This window comes from Brassica napus, chromosome C9, assembly GCF_020379485.1.
Source record: "Brassica napus cultivar Da-Ae chromosome C9, Da-Ae, whole genome shotgun sequence".
In the NCBI taxonomy this organism is placed as follows: domain Eukaryota; kingdom Viridiplantae; phylum Streptophyta; class Magnoliopsida; order Brassicales; family Brassicaceae; genus Brassica; species Brassica napus.
Window position 1 is genome coordinate 58,128,183 of NC_063452.1, and position 17,626 is coordinate 58,145,808.

Here is a 17,626-nt window from a genome sequence, read left to right on the forward strand (position 1 = left end):
CTCAACTGAAACGTCCTCTGGCCTCCTCTCGTGGCAAACCGTGAGTTTCTCCTTTTCGGAAATCTAAAAATCCCAAATCACTTATAACTAAGTGTATAGAGAGACTTTATGGGGACCATGGTGTTGACGTGAAAGAGACAATAGGTAAGGATCCAGCGGCTGCACTTCCTGTAATTCTAACTCGTTTGAAGCAGAAACAAGATGAATGGACAAAATGCCGTGAAGATCTTAATTTGGTTTGGGCAGATGTGTATGAGAAATACCATTACAAATCACTTGATCACCGCAGCTTCTCTTTCAAGCAGCAAGATTCTAAGTACTTGAGTGCCAAAAGGTAAAGCAAACACTATTACAACACGTTCAGATCTTTTGTTATATAAAAGGAACCCATGACAATTCTTCCTCACCCTTTATTGCATACATTTGTTTCATTTTTATATTTAATCCTTTTGCTTGAATACCAGCGCTGGTGTCTGAAATGAAGGACCTGAAAAAGAAGTCTCAGAAATAATCTAATATTCATGAAGATGTGTTCAAACTAGTCCAGTTCTCGTGTGAGGAGATATGGTCTAACAAAGAGAAGATGGGTAAAGTTCTGAGACTCTGGAACAGTTTCCTGGAGCTGATGCTTGGTGTTCCGGCTAGTAAAGATGTTACCACCACCTGCTGTGCTGTACAACCACCCCAGAAAGATGAAGAAATTGGAAATGGAGCTGCTGATAAAAGATCAGGAGATGTTGATGAAAGAGTATTCTACGGGAATGAGGACTTTTATGTTCTATTCAGGCTTCATCGAGTGGGTTCTCTCACTCATTTCTTATAATTTGCGTTTCTCAGATTACAAAGCCCTGAACACTCATAGTTGTAACGATTTTTAGTTTTGAAATTTCCAGATCCTTTACGAGAGAATTTCGTTAGCAAAAACATATTGCACAGGTGGTGGTGAAATGAATGGGCCGGGAGAAATACAAAAGATTCTGCTGGTTCACCACATCCTTATGCAAGGTAGGTAGGTACATTCCCTAAGCCTAATCGGTGTAATATATTACAATTTGGTCCATTGTTTTTCTTTATATATATAGACACCATCCAGATTCTTATACAACTCGTTTTTCTTGTGCAGGTTTATGAGTGCTGTGTTTAGTCTGCTAAATGGCTCAGTTGAAAATTACGAGTTTGAGGATGAATGTCGAGCTATTATTGGAAACCAGTCTTATGTTTTATTCACCTTGGACAAACTGTTATACAGATTGGTTAAACAGGTTAGCTAACTTCTCGTCACCAGCTTTCTTTTTGGTTTTAGATTTTTGATCAGACATTACATCATTTTATCTTTTGCAGCTTCAAGCTGTTGTAGCGGACGATGTGGACAATAAGCTTCTTCAGTTGTATGAGTCTGAGAAATCAAGGAACACAGTGTATTATGAAAACGCCAGGATCCTCCTTCACGATGAAAATATTTACCGGATGGAATGTGTAAGAACCCTAATCCAATCCCCACATTATGTCTCTCCATTGAGGAATTTACTATTGTTCATTGACCCTGAAAACTTGTTTCAGTCGTCCTCTCCTCCTCGTTTGTCAATCCAGCTTATGGATTAGTATAAACAAAAAGCCCGGAACTTATGCAGTTCCCATGGATCCCTTGTTTGCAAGTAGTTATCCTCCGGAAAAGAAGTTTCTTTCCATCTCATCACTAGTGCCACCACAGGCCATTATGTTACAAAGGTATGTGTATATCTGAGTCTCAGTACCTTTTACATGTCTCTAACTCTAATCACTTATATATAAAGTCCCATCTCTTGCTGTATAATTTGGTTATTGTTTTAAAACTTTTGTTATTGTTTTAAAAGATGAACAGTCTTGTCTGTGGTAAACTTGAATACTTGTATGAAACAAAAAGATATCTAATAATTATTACAATACTATTCATAACGATAATATGATAGTTGACCGTCTCGAGACCACGAATATTTATAGTTTTTTGCTAGAAAAGAAGATTAATGCATAACCACAAAAACCATAGTTAGAACTCGATACAACTTTTGTTTGGTTTTAAACTCTCTATGACTTTGATGCTCCAGAATTCTATATTTACATCAAAGTAACCAAGACACAGTACACACGCTCCCATGTCCTTAAGGACACCCAGCCACCAAACCTATTTGGCCTAAATTTTACAAAATACAAATCCAATATACTCCCTCTGTTTTCTTTTAATTATTACTCTTAAAACATATGCTCACTATTAATTATGACGGTAAAAGAGCCACAAATCCTAAATCAGCATTACAGAATGCATATATACAATTTAATTTATATACAGTTTATGATGTTTGTGACAAAAAAAAAAAAAAATACAGTTTATGATGAGTTGTACCGACGATGATGTAACCGAAAAACGTAAGCTACTCGATGTTTACGTTGGTGCAAGTCGACATATTGCCACTCACTACATCTTTCTCCAAAGCCAAGCCCTAAAGTGGACTTTATTTTATCTTCCTTTTTTTCTGCTTTAAAAATGACGCGAACTTGTTAGTGTCCCCCTACATGGACATAGGACTCTAATACATAATAGATTATTCATTTTATCACTATATACATATATATACATTTCTCATTTTCTAATAAATGAATAGATGGATAATCAAAATGGGTTACTATATAGGCCAATATTAGTTAGTGCCTATAATGTTCTGTTGTACGTACCTACACAAACTCCTCTTTTTGCAATTTGCTTGTCTCAATCTCTTTTCAAGTAAAAGGAGTAATTAAGAAACAAATTCCTAAAAAGAGAGAGAGAAAAAGTAGGTTGTTAGTTTCTACATGCAAGGTATTACTATAATGTCATATTCATAATATTGAATATATCCCATACAAAAATAAAGTCTAGATAAAAAGTAGTTGATGAGTTACATGATATTTTCCTCTTGAGTTGGAAGAAACGTATATGGAATGAATTCTACCAAGACAGGGCAAAAAAATAAAAATAAAAATATGTTCTTGAAAGATAGTTCCTTTTTAGATTAGACACAAAATAAATAAAAATGTCTTGTACTCTTATGCATTTAGGCGTGTGCACTGCACCCACCCAAATGTATGGCCTAAAGCTCTATAAATATATTTCTACACACAAAGCATAACCGTAGTTCTCTTTCACACACACAAAACATAACCTTACTTATTTTTCTCTCCCTTAAAAAAACGTTCACAAAATCACAAGCTTAAATATTCTCGCTTCATGGCTGGAGGAGGTAAAAGAAGAGGACTTAGCAAATCTTGTGCCCTTCTCATAGTGATTGCCGGGATAGAGAGATATGCATTTAAAGGAGTTGCATCAAACTTAGTGACTTATTTAACTGATGTGGTAAAGATGAGCAATTCAAGAGCAGCCACGACTGTTAACACTTGGAGTGGCTTCACCTTCATGTTGCCTCTCTTCTCTGCTCCTTTCGCCGATTCTTACGGGGACAGATTTTTCACCATCCTCGCTTCTTCTTCTCTATACTTTGTTGTAAGTATTACTAAACCAACCTTCAGAAAGAGTCGATTCAAATTTTTTCGCTTAACTATATCTTCCATATTGAAATATATATGTCTCATATGATCTCTTATCAAGTGGTCCCTTTCCTTTTTCATAACATCTTCTCCTTTTTACCTTTACGTTTATTTTTGTAAATCCATAAATTTTCTACGAATTAGTTTAAAGTTCTTTCTCAATTTTTTTTTGTTTATGATGTGTTATTGATCATGTGACCCTCTTCTTTGCGTATTTTTATTAGGTCTATTTGCTTGACAACTGGAACTTTTAGGAATTGTTACGAAACGTTTCTTAAGATCTTTGTACTTTGTTTATGTGGTTTGGTACTAAGCATGTGAACATTTCGATGGATTTTCTGAGAAAATTATTTTCTCTAACTATTTCCTAATCAATCTTTCTTTTTAGAGTATGGAACGTACGTTACCAATTAAGCACATACTGTTGGTAAAGTTTGGTTCCATAATGTGATTTTTCTGGATCTGATCCAAAAAAGTTAAGCCTAGTGTACAATCAACTAAGATAATGGAACTCGTATCATTCCTCACTAATCATGCATTATATTCCATTACTAGATCTTACACCACAGAATATTTAGTATTAGTAAAAAGGAAATAAACCCACTATGTAAGTTTTAAGTTTTACCCTAATTTTTCTTCATAGGAAAAATAGTGTTATAAAATCTGAACTTAGATAGGAAATTGGACAGCATTTTATTGGAAACTTAATTAAAATCATTTATCGTGTATATTACTAAGTTCTTATTAAAAGTTTAAATATTTCTGACTACTATTATTTTAATTCATTTTGGAGATTCTATTCTTTAATTTGCTAATGTTTGGCATTTTGTTGGGTATATGTAAATAGGGACTAGTGGGATTGACATTGACGGCATTTGCCGGGTCACGTTCCACTACTACAACCATATCTATTTTCTTCCTGTACACTTCACTTAGCCTCGTCGCTCTCGGCCTAGGCGTCTTAAACCCATCTCTTCAAGCATTTGGTGCTGACCAGCTTGACCACGACCTTGGCCATGACCATGAACAAGACCAAGAGCCATCCTCAGAGAACAAAGAAGTCAAATCGGACCGCAAGTCTCAGTTTTTCCAATGGTGGTACTTTGGTGTCTGCGCCGGTAGTCTTCTAGGAGTCACCGTCATGGCTTATATCCAAGACACATTTGGTTGGGTTCTCGGTTTTGCAATCCCAACCGGTTCCATGTTACTATTGATCTTCTTGTTCCTATGCGGCTGCGGAGTTTATGTCTATGCTGATCAGGGTTCACACCTAAAATCTAGACCATTTCAAAGGATCTTTGATACGATCAAAGGAGTAGTGACGAGAAGAAGTAAGATCACTCTTGAGAACAACCACGATTTAAATGCCATGGAGCTAGAGTGAGTACTCATCATTATTCAATCCATAATAGACACAAAATTTTGATGTGCTTTTAGTTGCCGGTTTGGTTTAGTTTTTCGGTTTATGAAATATTGAAGCTGAATGGAAACCAAATAATCGGTGAGTCTGATTTTTGGTTTCAGTTTAGAACCGATTTTCTAGTAAATTAAGTTTCAGTTTCAGCATTGTTGGCATAAGACAGTATGTAAATTTTAAATGTGATTTTTAAACTATTAAATTTTTTACTAGGTTGCTTTTATAGTACAATTGGATTCTTGTTACGGTTTGTTGGAATACATATATTATTCCGTTTTTTTGTTTCCGGTTTGGTTTAAAGATCGGTTGACTCGCACTGAACACCCCTTTAATCTTGCTCTTATATTATTGTATATAGGCTGCAAGGGAAGCCTCTATGTAACTGTAGCAACACTGAAGCTACTACCACTACTACTAATACTAGTACAAAGAGCTTAGCTGGTGATGAAAGCAGCAAAACTGGTTTCTCCAGCCTCAAAACCATCAAGCTATTGCTTCGCTTATTACCCATATGGACGATGCTTCTAATGTTCGCCGTTATATTCCAACAACCAGCGACATTTTTCACAAAGCAAGGTATGGCTTTGAAGAGAAACATCGGCCCAAACTTCAAAATCCCACCCGCAACGCTACAAAGCACAATCACCTTGTCTATAATCCTTCTCATGCCGTTATACGACAAAGTCTTGATCCCTATGGCCAAGAAAATATCGAAAAACGAAAAGGGTATTACCGTCATGACAAGAATGGGAATCGGCATGTTCATATCCATCATTGCCATCGTTATAGCCGCGTTAGTCGAAAGAAAAAGACTAAAGATAAGCAAAGAGATGAAGACTTCACCAAATACTACAGAACCGTTGAGCATATTCTGGCTCTTACCTCAATATATTCTACTAGGAATCTCGGATATTTTCACGGTTGTAGGGATGCAAGAGTTCTTCTACAGCGAGGTTCCTGTTAGAATGAGAACGATGGGGTTTGCGTTGTACACGAGTGTTTTTGGTGTGGGGAGTTTCGTGAGCGCTGCGTTGATATCGGTGATAGAGAGTTACACGAAGTCAAGAGGTGGGAAACATAACTGGTTTGCAGATGATATGTCGGAAGCTAGACTTGATAACTATTATTGGCTTTTGGCGCTCACAAGCGCTATTAGCTTTTTGATGTATATTGTAATTTGCAAGTATTTTAAGAGTAGTAGTGATGAGGATGAGGATAAATGCGATGAAACTAGTTGATAAACTTAAAACAGCTCAAAAATAGCTGTTTGGTAACGCTATGCGAGTTGCATCTAATGAATGTCAAGTGTTCACAAAAAATCATAAATATATGGAGAACTATATTTGGTTTGACCAAAAAAAAATATGGAGAACTATATATATTCATACATATCTTACACGTATTATTTAATATTACATAACTGTATAACAAATTAAAATAACAAAAATCTTAAAACACTCCACACAATTTGACTTTTGATTTATTATATAGTATTTTTTTTTGGTAACACAAACATATTTCATTCATAATTTAGCCAGATACAAAGATAAAAGCAACATCAAAGACTGGATGTGCGATCCTAATGAAAACGTTCAATACAAGGCAGTAAAGAGATAGAGACACAAGCTTAGATAAACTTGATAACAAGTTGAAAGAGTGATCAAAGGTGCCACGTACGAGGAAACCTCTAGAGAGATTACACCGTCCTTTAAATTCTTCAACGGAAATAGTCACCGTATATCGTGACGTCGAGCGCTCCACAACCTCGATTCTCACTGTGATGGTTCAATGAGAGATCCTTTTCCACCTTCCTCCGCTTTGCAGGAGTGACAACTTCCATTAAAGTCTTCCTTCATGAGAAGGACCTCTGTCTTGGCTGCATAGCCAATGATCATTGTCGATTTTCTTACCGCTTGATACCCAAACGAACCATCACACAAGGTATCAAGCGGTAAGGAAATCGACAATGATCATTGGCTATGCAGCCAAGACAGGGGTCCTGCTCATTAAGGAAGACTTTGATGGAAGTTGTCACTCCTGCAAAGCGGAAGAAGGTGGAAAAGAATCTCTCATGGCCCTTGCATGAGGAAGTTTGGCTAGCCTTTCTAAGAGTGGAAAAAGCTAAAGGACTACAATCTTCGAGCTGCGATAGATTCCAACATAATAATAATAATATTGATGTGGTACTTGCTGTTGTCGGAGTTGGACGTTGATGGTGAGTTACACTTGAGACATTTGGGACAATTCCAAAGATTGCACCAAGGAGGAACGTATGTACTTCTGAGTCTATCACTCGTGGATGTTTCAACTTGTGTCGCCAAGCTAAGTGTTGAATCCCACGAACACATGCCGGTCGAACAGACATTGACAATGTAAAGTACGAACTCATGAAGCATGTATGATGTGCGCCTAAGACAATGGTATGAAGACATGAATGATACAAATTAGGCAACACTGATCTTTTTACCTTCACGTCAACGAACATAAGGATGAGCTTCTCAATAGATTCCAAAAGGGCAGGCAGTGAATCCAGGCATATACTTTCACTTCCAACATTACCGTGTTGGAGCCATAAAGATTTGCCAGAACCAAAGTCGAGCCTCTGGTCAATGAAGTCTGAAAAGCTTAAGGAGAGTAAGCTTTCGTTGTTGTGTACAGCTGCGAGGATTTGTGGTGAGAGCTTAGAGCCGTCATGGCTTGCGATTTTTGTCTGCAGTGAACAAAAAGGTTCAGGAAGATTGGTGAGACATGTCAGAGTAAGACATAACGCTGTCGGGATGGAGCTGGAGAATCGACATCGTGTTTTCAGCTTTGGTTGTCGCGATAGGAGTGGAACTCGAGCATCGAGAATAGACGTAGTGTCTGTTTTAAAGTGAAGTGCAGAGCTCTCGTTAATGGAGGTCCATCCGCCCCCTACCATACCAGCGGCTAGCCCGTGCACGAAGGTGATGGAGAGTAATCTTCAGAGGTTTTCCGAGAAGGGTTCAGATCCGGATCTCAGATCCAGAAGAGAAGGTTTGTGATTGAGCGGTGATTGAGCAACGTAAAAAAGCTCAGATGCTAGATCTAGGGCAGCGAAAGAGTGAGCATTGACATAGATGGTTGCCATCGAATCAGAAGCCAAAACACCAGTCGGAGTCACCCCCCTTGCGGACCAGTCCAACCCAAGAGAAAGAACAAGGAGAAACAAAAGGGTGAACAAAGAGGAAAGAAGCAACAAAACGAAACTACAAGTATGTGGAGGTCGACGCCGGCGAGCAGTGGCTCTACCGGCGTCGGAGAGCTGTCTATGATGTGGATCAGTGTCCAGGCCGAGGGACCTCACGACCATGGGACTGGACAGAGGATGACACTCAGCCATATTAAATCTCTTGAGTACCTTTTCTGTATATGACATTTGATGCACAAGGATTCCATCATTAATGTATTCAAGTTGTAATCCCAAATAGAATTTCGCTTTTCCAAGATCTTTCATCTCGAATTCTTTCTTTAGATATTCAACTGTTTGAGAAATCTCTCCAGAGGTTCCTAGGATATTCATATCATCAACATATACTGCTATGATCACGAATCCTTTATTTTCAAATTTCCTTATGAAGATACATGGACTGATTGGATAGTTATTATAGCCCTCTTTCACTAGGTACTCACTTAGTCTATTGTACCACATTCGACCTGATTGTTTCAGTTCATAAAGAGATTTATTCAACTTTATACAAAGTTGTTTTTGAGAACTCTCTTTGTTTTTCAATTCAATACCCTCTGGAACTTTCATGTAAATCTCATTATCCAGTGGACCATATAAATATACAGTTACTACATCCATTAACCGCAAGTCTAAGTTTTCTCTTATGGCCAGACTTATTAGGAATCTAAAAGTTGTAGCATCCACCACAGGGGAATATGTTTCCTCATAATTGATTTCTGGTCTCTGTGAGAATCTTTGTGCAACAAGCCGGACTTAATACCTCACGACTTCACCATGTTCATTTCTTTTCCTCACAAAGACCCATTTGTATCCAACTGGTTTTACATCATATGGTGTTCGGATGATAGGGCCGAAAACACCTCTCTTCTTTAAAGAGTTTAACTCCACGTTTATAGCTTCTTTCCATTTGATCCAATCTGATCGTTGAGTGCACTCATAAATGGACGTGGATTCATGATCCTCGTCTAAATCCATAAGTTCAAGTGCTACCTTGTATGCAAATATATCATCAATGTCGACATTCTTTCTGTTCCATTGTATCCCAGACAAGACATAGTTTATTGAGATCTCATTATTATCTGGAACTTCAGAACCATGAATCTTGGCGTCCCAGGAATCATTTTTGGTACATCAGAGCCGCCCACTTTAAGGGCATCAGGGTCGACCACGGCCATGTCCCGGGGTTTCGGATCAGCTGCGGCCGTGTCTCGGATATCATGTCCCTCGGTTTCTATTTCGACACCTTTCTTTGTTTTCCGAGGGTTCTTATCTTTGGAACCTATTGGTCTACCACATTTCAAACGTTGTTTAGACTCTGTAGCAACTTGATTGTGTCCTTCATGAACATCAATTCTTATTGGTGCATTAGCAGCTGGTATATATGACTTAGTCACTTTTTTCGGGTCAGCAAAGGAATCTGACAATTGATTAGCTAGCTTTTGTAAATGTATAATCTTTTGAACTTCTAGATCACATTCTTGAGTTCGAAGATCTTGCCAAGATATGGATGTTTGATTCCAAGTAATTTCTTTTACCATTTTACTGCTATTTCCCCCTAATGTTGGATGTTCAGATTCATTAAAATGACAATCCGCATATCTGGCCTTAAACAAATCACCCGTAGTTGGCTCGAGATACTTTAAAATCGTGGGAGAATCAAATCCAACATATATCCCCATCCTCCTTTGAGGTCTCATCTTTGTTCTCTGTGGTGGAGCAATTGGAACATAAACGGCACAGCCGAATGTCTTAAGATGGGATATGTCTGGCTCATGACCCGTAAGCAATTGTGATGGGGAATGCTTATGTTCGCTAGATGGCCTGATGCGTATGAGCTCGGCTACGTGTAGGATGGCATATCCCCATGCAGAATCCGGCAGCTTAGACTTCATCAGCAACGGTCTAGCAATGAGTTGTATGTGTTTTATAAATGATTCGGCTAAGCCGTTCTATGTATGCACATGTGCGACGGATTGTTCCACACTTACCCCCATGGACATACAGTAATCATTAAACGCTTTGGAAGTGAACTCACATGCATTATCAAGACGTATAGGCTTCAAAGGAAAATTTGGAAAATGAGCTCGTAATCGAATTATCTGAGCAAGCAATCTAGCAAATGCCAGGTTGCGGGTCGACAGAAGACATACATGCGACCATCTAGTGGACGCATCAATGAGGACCATGAAATATCAAAATGTCCCACAAGGTGGGTGTATTGGTCCACAGATGTCTCCTTGAATTCTTTCCAGAAAGTTTATCGTTTCCTTAGTGACTTTAACTGGTGATGGCCTATAAATGAGATTCCCATGGGAACAAGCAACACACGTTAGGTGCTTAGGGATAATCCATTTCTCTTTAAGGGAATGACCGTTTGTGTTCAGGATCAGTTTACGCATCATGGTCGAACCGGGATGGCCAAGCCGGCCGTGCCATAAAGTGAAGTTGTAGATTGCTTCTTTGTTAAAAGTGGCATTGGCCTCGATCATACTGACTTTAGTATGGTAAAGACCAGTAGATAGTGCGGGTATGGATTCTAAGACTTTCTTATGTCTTTGGGCGATTTCAATGATCTGAAGGAACTCTTTGTTTCCTTCGCCCTTGGTTTCAATATGAAAACCATTCATTCGAATGTCTTTAAAGCTTAATAGACTTCTCTTAGAGTTGAGTGAATACAAGGCATCTGATATTTCAAGATGTGTACCCATAGGCAACATGATGTTAGCCTGGCCGTGACCCTCTATGAGACTAGCTATACCTGCAATGGTGGATGTGTTGGCGTTTTTTAGTGTCAAGTTTATGGAGTATCTTTTGTCTTTTAAGATCGTGTGGCTCGACCCACTGTCCACAACGAGTACATCCTTGTTCTCGTTCATTTCTAAAACAAGATTCAAAGGATGTTACTTTAGAGACTTCATTTATAAAATCATACATTTATTATTAAGTTTTAATAAGTTAAGAGAAATGACAACATAGAAATGAAAAACACCAAAGCAAAGAACACATAATTTAGATTACAAATGTCAAAATCAATCTTCAGTCTTTTAGACAATCTGAAGTTTCATATTCCATAAGATCGTCTTTATCATGATTGAAGTCATGTTCATCATCTTGATAGGTCATATGGGCTTCAGGATTCTTCTCTTTCAAACTCTCTTGATAGAGGTCAACTAGATGTTTGGGAGTCCTACAAGTCTTAGCCCAATGATTGCCCATACCACATCTATGGCACACTGATTTACTTGAGTTGGTCGAGTGTTGAGGTTTGAATGAAAATCCACGGCCGCGACCATGACCTCTTCCAAATGAGCCACGGTCACGCCCATGGTCTCGACCATGTTGATTTCCTCGGCCACGGCCACGTCCGTTTCTATTTCCTCAACCACGGCTATGATGGTCGTTTCCTTGGACATGGTGGGACTCTTTATTGTCCTCAGTGGTGTGTGCTTCAGGTGGTGGTGCTGAGCCAGGAGGTCTCATCTCATTGTTCATCATCAATAATTCATTGTTCTGCTCAGCGAGCAAGAGACAAGAAATAAGATTAGCATAGGTTTTGAAACCTTTCTCACGGTACTGTTGTTGTAACAGCACATTGCTTGTGTGGAAAGTGGAAAATGTTTTCTCAAGCATATTCTGATCCGTAATACTTTCACCACACAGTTTCAATTTAGAAACAATCTTAAACAGTTCCGAGTTATACTAGTCCACAGATTTATAATCCTGGATTCTGAGATTCCTCCAATCAAAACGAGCATTTGGTAAGATCACCGTTCTCTGGTGATCATATCTCTTTCAATTTTGTCCAAAGATCTAATGGATTCTCAATGGTCAGATATTGATCTTTGAGACTCTCAGCTAGATGATGGCGAATGATCAAGATGGCTATGTATCGATCTTTTTCACTGGCATTATTGTCCTCGGTGATACGTACGTTCACCGAGTCCCTTGGATTTCAGGATGATCTTAGCATCAAGCGCCCATTGAAGGTAATTATCTCCAGAGAGATTTAGGGCAGCAAAATCCAAGTTATTGATTTTCGACATCTGAAAACATAGATAATTTTAGATCTTTTAGTAATTTTAATGTTTAAATAAGTTTTAGGTTTAAACCAATCAATAAGCCTTACGGCCAAGAAGAAAACAAGCCCTTACGGCCAAGAGAAGCCGCACGGCCATGGATTCAATTCAGTATTAATGCATTCAGTTTGTTGTGTAATTGCAATCCTAGAATAGATGATTTCTATCAGTTCATGATGCAATCAATACAAACAAACCTCTTGGCCAAGCAAAAGAACAATCATGCGGCTATTTGATTTCAATTCAATACCATCCTAGCATAAAGTTCTAAGTGTAATTGCAATCAATCAATGTGATCAAGTTAGGTATGAATGCAACAAGGCCGCACGGCCACGAGGTATGATCAAGTCTAGAACAATTAACCTAGCATGCAGTTTCAGAGTTGATATCAAAACAATCAAGACTAGGTTATAAGGAAACACTTATCAAACAGGTGGTTTCAATTAGGGTTTCAGTTTAAACAAGCAAAACAATTTCAATTCATTCAGATTTCGAGTTTAAACAATATTAGCAACAGTTCTATGTGATCAAGACAATCAATCAAGATTCAAATTCAAACAATCAAAACCGATTTTCAAATTAGGGTTTAGGGTTTTGATTTGATCTTAGATCAAAAGGGGTTTGATTTGAGATTCAAACCATCAAGGATTTTGATTTTAATTGATCAATAGATCAATCTCGATTTAGGGTTTGGGGTATCAAACTTATAGAGCTTCGATTTATTCATTAGGGTTTGATCTATTATCCTATGGCTTTTATCATAAAGATTAGGTTTTATGGTTTCATTCTTTATCAAACAATCCAAATTTGATTCATAGGTTCTTAGATTTCGAATTACCTTTTAGCTTAGTAGATTGTTGAAACCGGACCACCAAGAAGGATGAACGGCGAGCTGGACACGAACGGGAACGAACGTGAGCTATCCGCGAGCTGGACACGAGCTGATCGGGAACACCTTGATCGTCGGACGCGATCGGTCAGATGTTGTCGCGGACGGATTGAGGCTGAGGTCGCGCGCGCCAACTGCTATCGGGTCGCGGACGGTGTGCTTGCTGTCAGGAACGCGAGCTGTCCGGGCTGCGAGCTGATGCTGAAGTCGTCTGAGCTGAGATCGGACTGATCGTCTGAAGCTGAGACGGGAACGCGAGACACGATCAGGATTAGGTTTCTCGCCGGGATGATTAGAGTTCAAGCCGGATAGGGTTTTAGGGTTTTACGATTCAGGTATTAGCTTAGGGATTTAAAGTTTCGTGCTGATAACGTGTTTTAAACTTAAGGATTTAAAATCTGTAAGTTCTTGTTATTATTAATCAATCATAAGGTGCCCTTATATATAGAAGTTAGAAAGAGATAAAAGGAAATACATAAATATGGAAAATGTACAAATACAAGGAAAATAAACTAGTTTCTCCTTCTCTAAGCCATCTCTCTCTCTCTTGCGGCCGCCTCTCTCTTTCTCTCTAGCTATTGGGCCAGTTATGGACATCCACAATATGATTTATAACTATCATCATATTTGTCAAACATGGACACGTAAAAAGAGTTGGGGTTCCAATGATAAACTAATGATTAATCTTGCTATGCAATAGTAGTCTAGCCAGTTCCTGTGAATAGGGCAAACACAATGTTATCAAGCAATCTTACAGAGGTGGGTCTTCTGAGAAAACAAATCAAACTGAAAAGCAAATTAAGATCAGAGTTTGGTGTAAAATTCTCAGTCACGGTTAATCTGAAACACGGACCAATTTATTACTCATCATGTCTTTTATAGGTTTGTCAAACATGGACACGTAAAAAGAGTTGGGGTTCCAATGATAAACTAATGATTAATCTTGCTATGCAATAGTAGTCTAGCCAGTTCGTGTGAATACGGCAAACACAATGTTATCAAGCAATCCTACAGAGGTGGGACTTCTGAGAAAACAAATCAAACTGAAAAACAAATTAAGATCAAAGTTTGGTGTAAAATTCTTAGTCATGGTTAATCTGAAACACCGACCAATTTGTTACTCATCATGTCTCTTATAGGTTTTTCAAACATGGACACGTAAAACGAGTTGGGGTTCCAATGATAAACTAATGATTAAAGGAAAAAAGTTTCTCAGCTACACCATGTATACTATAATATGGTGCAAACCATCCAGAGTATATAAATGTGTCGATACCTACACAATGTATATGATAAATACATGCCACATATACGACGTTAATAAAAATATGGTGCCAACATCATAACGAGGTTTAATTGATTTTAGTTAAAATAATTGGGGTCAGAGCGTAATTAATTAAAGTTAAACTCCGACCCGAACCAAACGAAAAACCCGATCCAGACTTAACCATTTCCTCCCCCAATCGATTTCATTTGGAAATCTAGGGTTCATCGTTCAAAACAGAGAGAAAGAGACAGAGAGATTGCAGAGAGGGGTTTGGTGTTATCGATTCAATATCAGTGAATTGGAATCCGGATGAGCTAATCGAAGAAACAAGGCGACAATGAGGTAAGAACCCTTGCTTGTTTACTTCGATTATTAGAATCAATTGATGGCTTTACCATGTTCTAATGCTATTTTAATGGTAACTGCGATTCAATACCGGTGAAGATTAATTGCTTCCATTCCGGTGTGTTCAAATATGATGAAGATAGGAAGCTAAATTATGTCGATGGTTTTATGGATCAGTTTGAAGTCAATGGTGATGAAGTTTTTGAAGAATTCCTGAAGATCATTGTTCTAAAAGTTAGTGTGGGGAGAATGTGGTACAAGTTACCGTATGAGGATATCTCAGAGAAGAAGAAGTTGCTTGAGAATGGAGAGAAAAACAAAAAGAGGATGGCTTCTAATGGTCGTTATTATGGGGAGCTTGATGTCTTCATAGAGAAACCTGAAACTAGTGAAGACGACGAGGTTGATGCTAAGCTACAGAACGACGAGGTTAATGGTTGAGAGACTGCAAGGACTGAGCTACAAAATGACGAGGTTGATGGTAGAGAGGTTGATGCTGAGCTACAAAACGACGAGGTTGATGATGATGATGAAGCAGAAGAGAGTGAAGATGAGTATCAAGCGAGTGATAAATCTGATGATGAAGAGGATCTTGACATAAATTTTGAAGAGGATCTTGAGATGTTTAGGGATGAGAACTATGAGGATGAGATTGTAGACGATGATGAGGTATATCCTGACACGGAACAGTCATCTGATGATGAAGAGAACAAGCTGAGAGGATGGCTAATAGGGGTGAATTAGATGGCGTTTTTAGTCTTAGGCAGACCTTTTACAGTGGTGAAGAGTTCAAGAAGCAAGTGATCAAGTATATTCTGCAGTCAAGAAGAAATGTAGTCTATGACAGATGGGAGAAGACAAAGATTGGTGCTAAATGCAGTGGTAGAGGTTGTGTGTGGCGTATACACTGCTCAGTAGAGAGATCCATTCAGAAATGGATGGTGAAAGTGTACGTTAACACACATACTTGCCATCCCACAGGTAAGTGTAAACTCATCAAAAGCCCTGCCATTGCTGAAGTTATGTTGGAGAAAATCAGGAAGGAACCTGAAATGAGTGCTCCAATGATTAGAGAAGAGTTTAGGGAGAAGTACAACATCATTATCTCCCCCGAGCAGGCAAAGATTGCTAGGCGTATTGTTCTTGATAAGCTACAGGCCGAATGCAATGAACATTTTGCAAGGCTAAAAGACTATGAGATGGAACTATTACGGTAACATTTTTTAATTTAAAACTTTCTTAATATTGTTTATGGTTAAGTGTTCTTATGACTAAATGGTTTAATTTTTTTTAAATGCAGTTCAAATCCTGATAGCAAAATAGAGATCAATACAATAACGAAACCAAATGGAGCGAAAGCATTCCACTCCATGTATATCTGTTTTGACAAAATCCGCGTGGCATGGAAGGAGTATTGCAGGCCAGTTATTGGATTAGATGGGACATTCCTCAAGCACAGCTCTCTGCAAGGACTGATTCTTACTGCGATAGGAAGGGATCCTAATAACCAGATATACCCAATAGCATGGGCTGTGGTCGACTCTGAGAGCAATGATAATTGGCAATGGTTCATTCACAGGTTGAAGATTGATTTGGGTTTAGGCGAGGGTGATCTTGTGACAATCATATCAGATCAGCATAGGGGATTGATTCATGGAGTTACTGTCGAGTTGCCAAGAGCTGAACATAGAGCTTGTGCTAGGCACATCTACTTTAATCTGAAGAAGAATCATAAGTCTGATACACTGAAGCCTCTCTTCTGGCGCATTGCAAGTAGCTACAACGAGGGTGACTATGAGAGGAGTTTGGACGTTTTCAAAAAGTTTGATCCGCTAGCAGCTGAAGAACTTATGAAGAAGGATCGTTCTATTTGGTGCAAGGCATTTTTCCGGATAGGTTCGTGTTGTTCTGATACACACAACAACTTCACAGAGTCTTTCAATAGAACCTTGAAGATAGCAAGAAAGAAGCACTTTATTCAGATGCTTGAGTTGATTAGAAGAGATGCAATGCAGAGGATAGCTACTAGATATAAGACAGCGAAAAATGAGACGGGTCTCGTTACAAAGAAGGCGAGAAAGGAGGTTGAAAAGTCTTGTGATGAAGCTAAGCATTGCTATTCTTATCCTAGCACAGGTGGTGCTTATGAGTGTGTTGAATTTTCAAATGGTTACACGGTGAATTTGCCTTCTCGTAGCTGCGCTTGTAGGAAATGGGACTTGTCTGGAATCCCATGTCGCATTATGTATCTGTTATCCGTGAGAATGGTTTCGAGGTTGAAGATTATATTTAAGATTATTATTTGACATCGAAGTGGCGATGTTTGTACATGGATGGGTTGGGGCCTGTAAATGGTCCAAGGTTTTGGAAGCTATCTGGTGAAGACCGTATTGAAGCACCACCATACAAGAGACCGCCTGGAAGACCAAAGGGGAAGGCAAGGATTAAAGGAGTGCGTGAATCCCCTAAGAAAAATCAGACCAAAGTTGATAGAAAAGGAAGAATAGGTCATTGTGGTCTTTGTGGTGGTGAAGGCCACAACTCAAGGAAGTGTCCTCGTGAGGTACATTGTCGTCGTCGCAATTGTCTACTTTTTTTCTTTCTCGTGTTTGATTCTCTTTATTATGTTGCAGTCTGATGAAAGCAGAAAGCTTAGGCGTCTCAACATGGAACAACAGTCACATGAGCTAGCAATCGATGACGTTTCCTCAACTGCACCACCTGCTACACAACCTTGACTTCTCTAGAATGTCTTTTTCTTCTCTCAGATGTCTTTTTTTCCTCTTTCGATGTTGTCTTTGGTCTTTGGATATGACCTTTCTCTGTTCGGATATGTCTGTTTTGGATGTTAAACTAGTGTTGATGT

General features: G+C 38.7%; 2 protein-coding genes across 2 annotated transcripts; both read left to right on the forward strand.

The window, feature by feature from the left end:
• Positions 1-3,128: 3,128 nt before the first annotated feature.
• On the forward strand, positions 3,129-6,217 carry LOC106386078 (protein NRT1/ PTR FAMILY 5.8-like). The gene is made up of 3 exons (XM_013825972.3): positions 3,129-3,514; positions 4,406-4,938; positions 5,334-6,217. Exons 1-3 carry the CDS (start codon positions 3,242-3,244, stop codon positions 6,211-6,213), a joined length of 1,686 nt encoding a protein of 561 aa, XP_013681426.2. The 5' UTR covers positions 3,129-3,241; the 3' UTR covers positions 6,214-6,217.
• An 8,711-nt stretch (positions 6,218-14,928) lies between these two features.
• LOC106383428 lies at positions 14,929-17,498 on the forward strand. Its single transcript, XM_048768164.1, has 6 exons — positions 14,929-15,189; positions 15,235-15,429; positions 15,528-15,973; positions 16,061-17,018; positions 17,075-17,323; positions 17,394-17,498. Exons 1-6 carry the CDS (start codon positions 14,929-14,931, stop codon positions 17,496-17,498), a joined length of 2,214 nt encoding a protein of 737 aa, XP_048624121.1.
• The last annotated feature ends 128 nt before the right edge of the window (positions 17,499-17,626 follow it).

Bases quoted from the DNA above. Each gene is read 5' to 3' on its own strand.
- LOC106383428 (XM_048768164.1), top strand. From the start codon at position 14,929: ATGGATCAGTTTGAAGTCAATGGTGATGAAGTTTTTGAAGAATTCCTG. The intron at 15,190-15,234 runs GTTAATGGTTGA...CAAAATGACGAG, and splicing joins CTAAGCTACAGAACGACGAG to GTTGATGGTAGAGAGGTTGA. The intron at 17,019-17,074 runs GTGAGAATGGTT...TTGACATCGAAG, and splicing joins GCATTATGTATCTGTTATCC to TGGCGATGTTTGTACATGGA.
- LOC106386078 (XM_013825972.3), top strand. From the start codon at position 3,242: ATGGCTGGAGGAGGTAAAAGAAGAGGACTTAGCAAATCTTGTGCCCTT. The intron at 3,515-4,405 runs GTAAGTATTACT...ATATGTAAATAG, and splicing joins CTTCTTCTCTATACTTTGTT to GGACTAGTGGGATTGACATT. The intron at 4,939-5,333 runs GTGAGTACTCAT...TATTGTATATAG, and splicing joins TTAAATGCCATGGAGCTAGA to GCTGCAAGGGAAGCCTCTAT.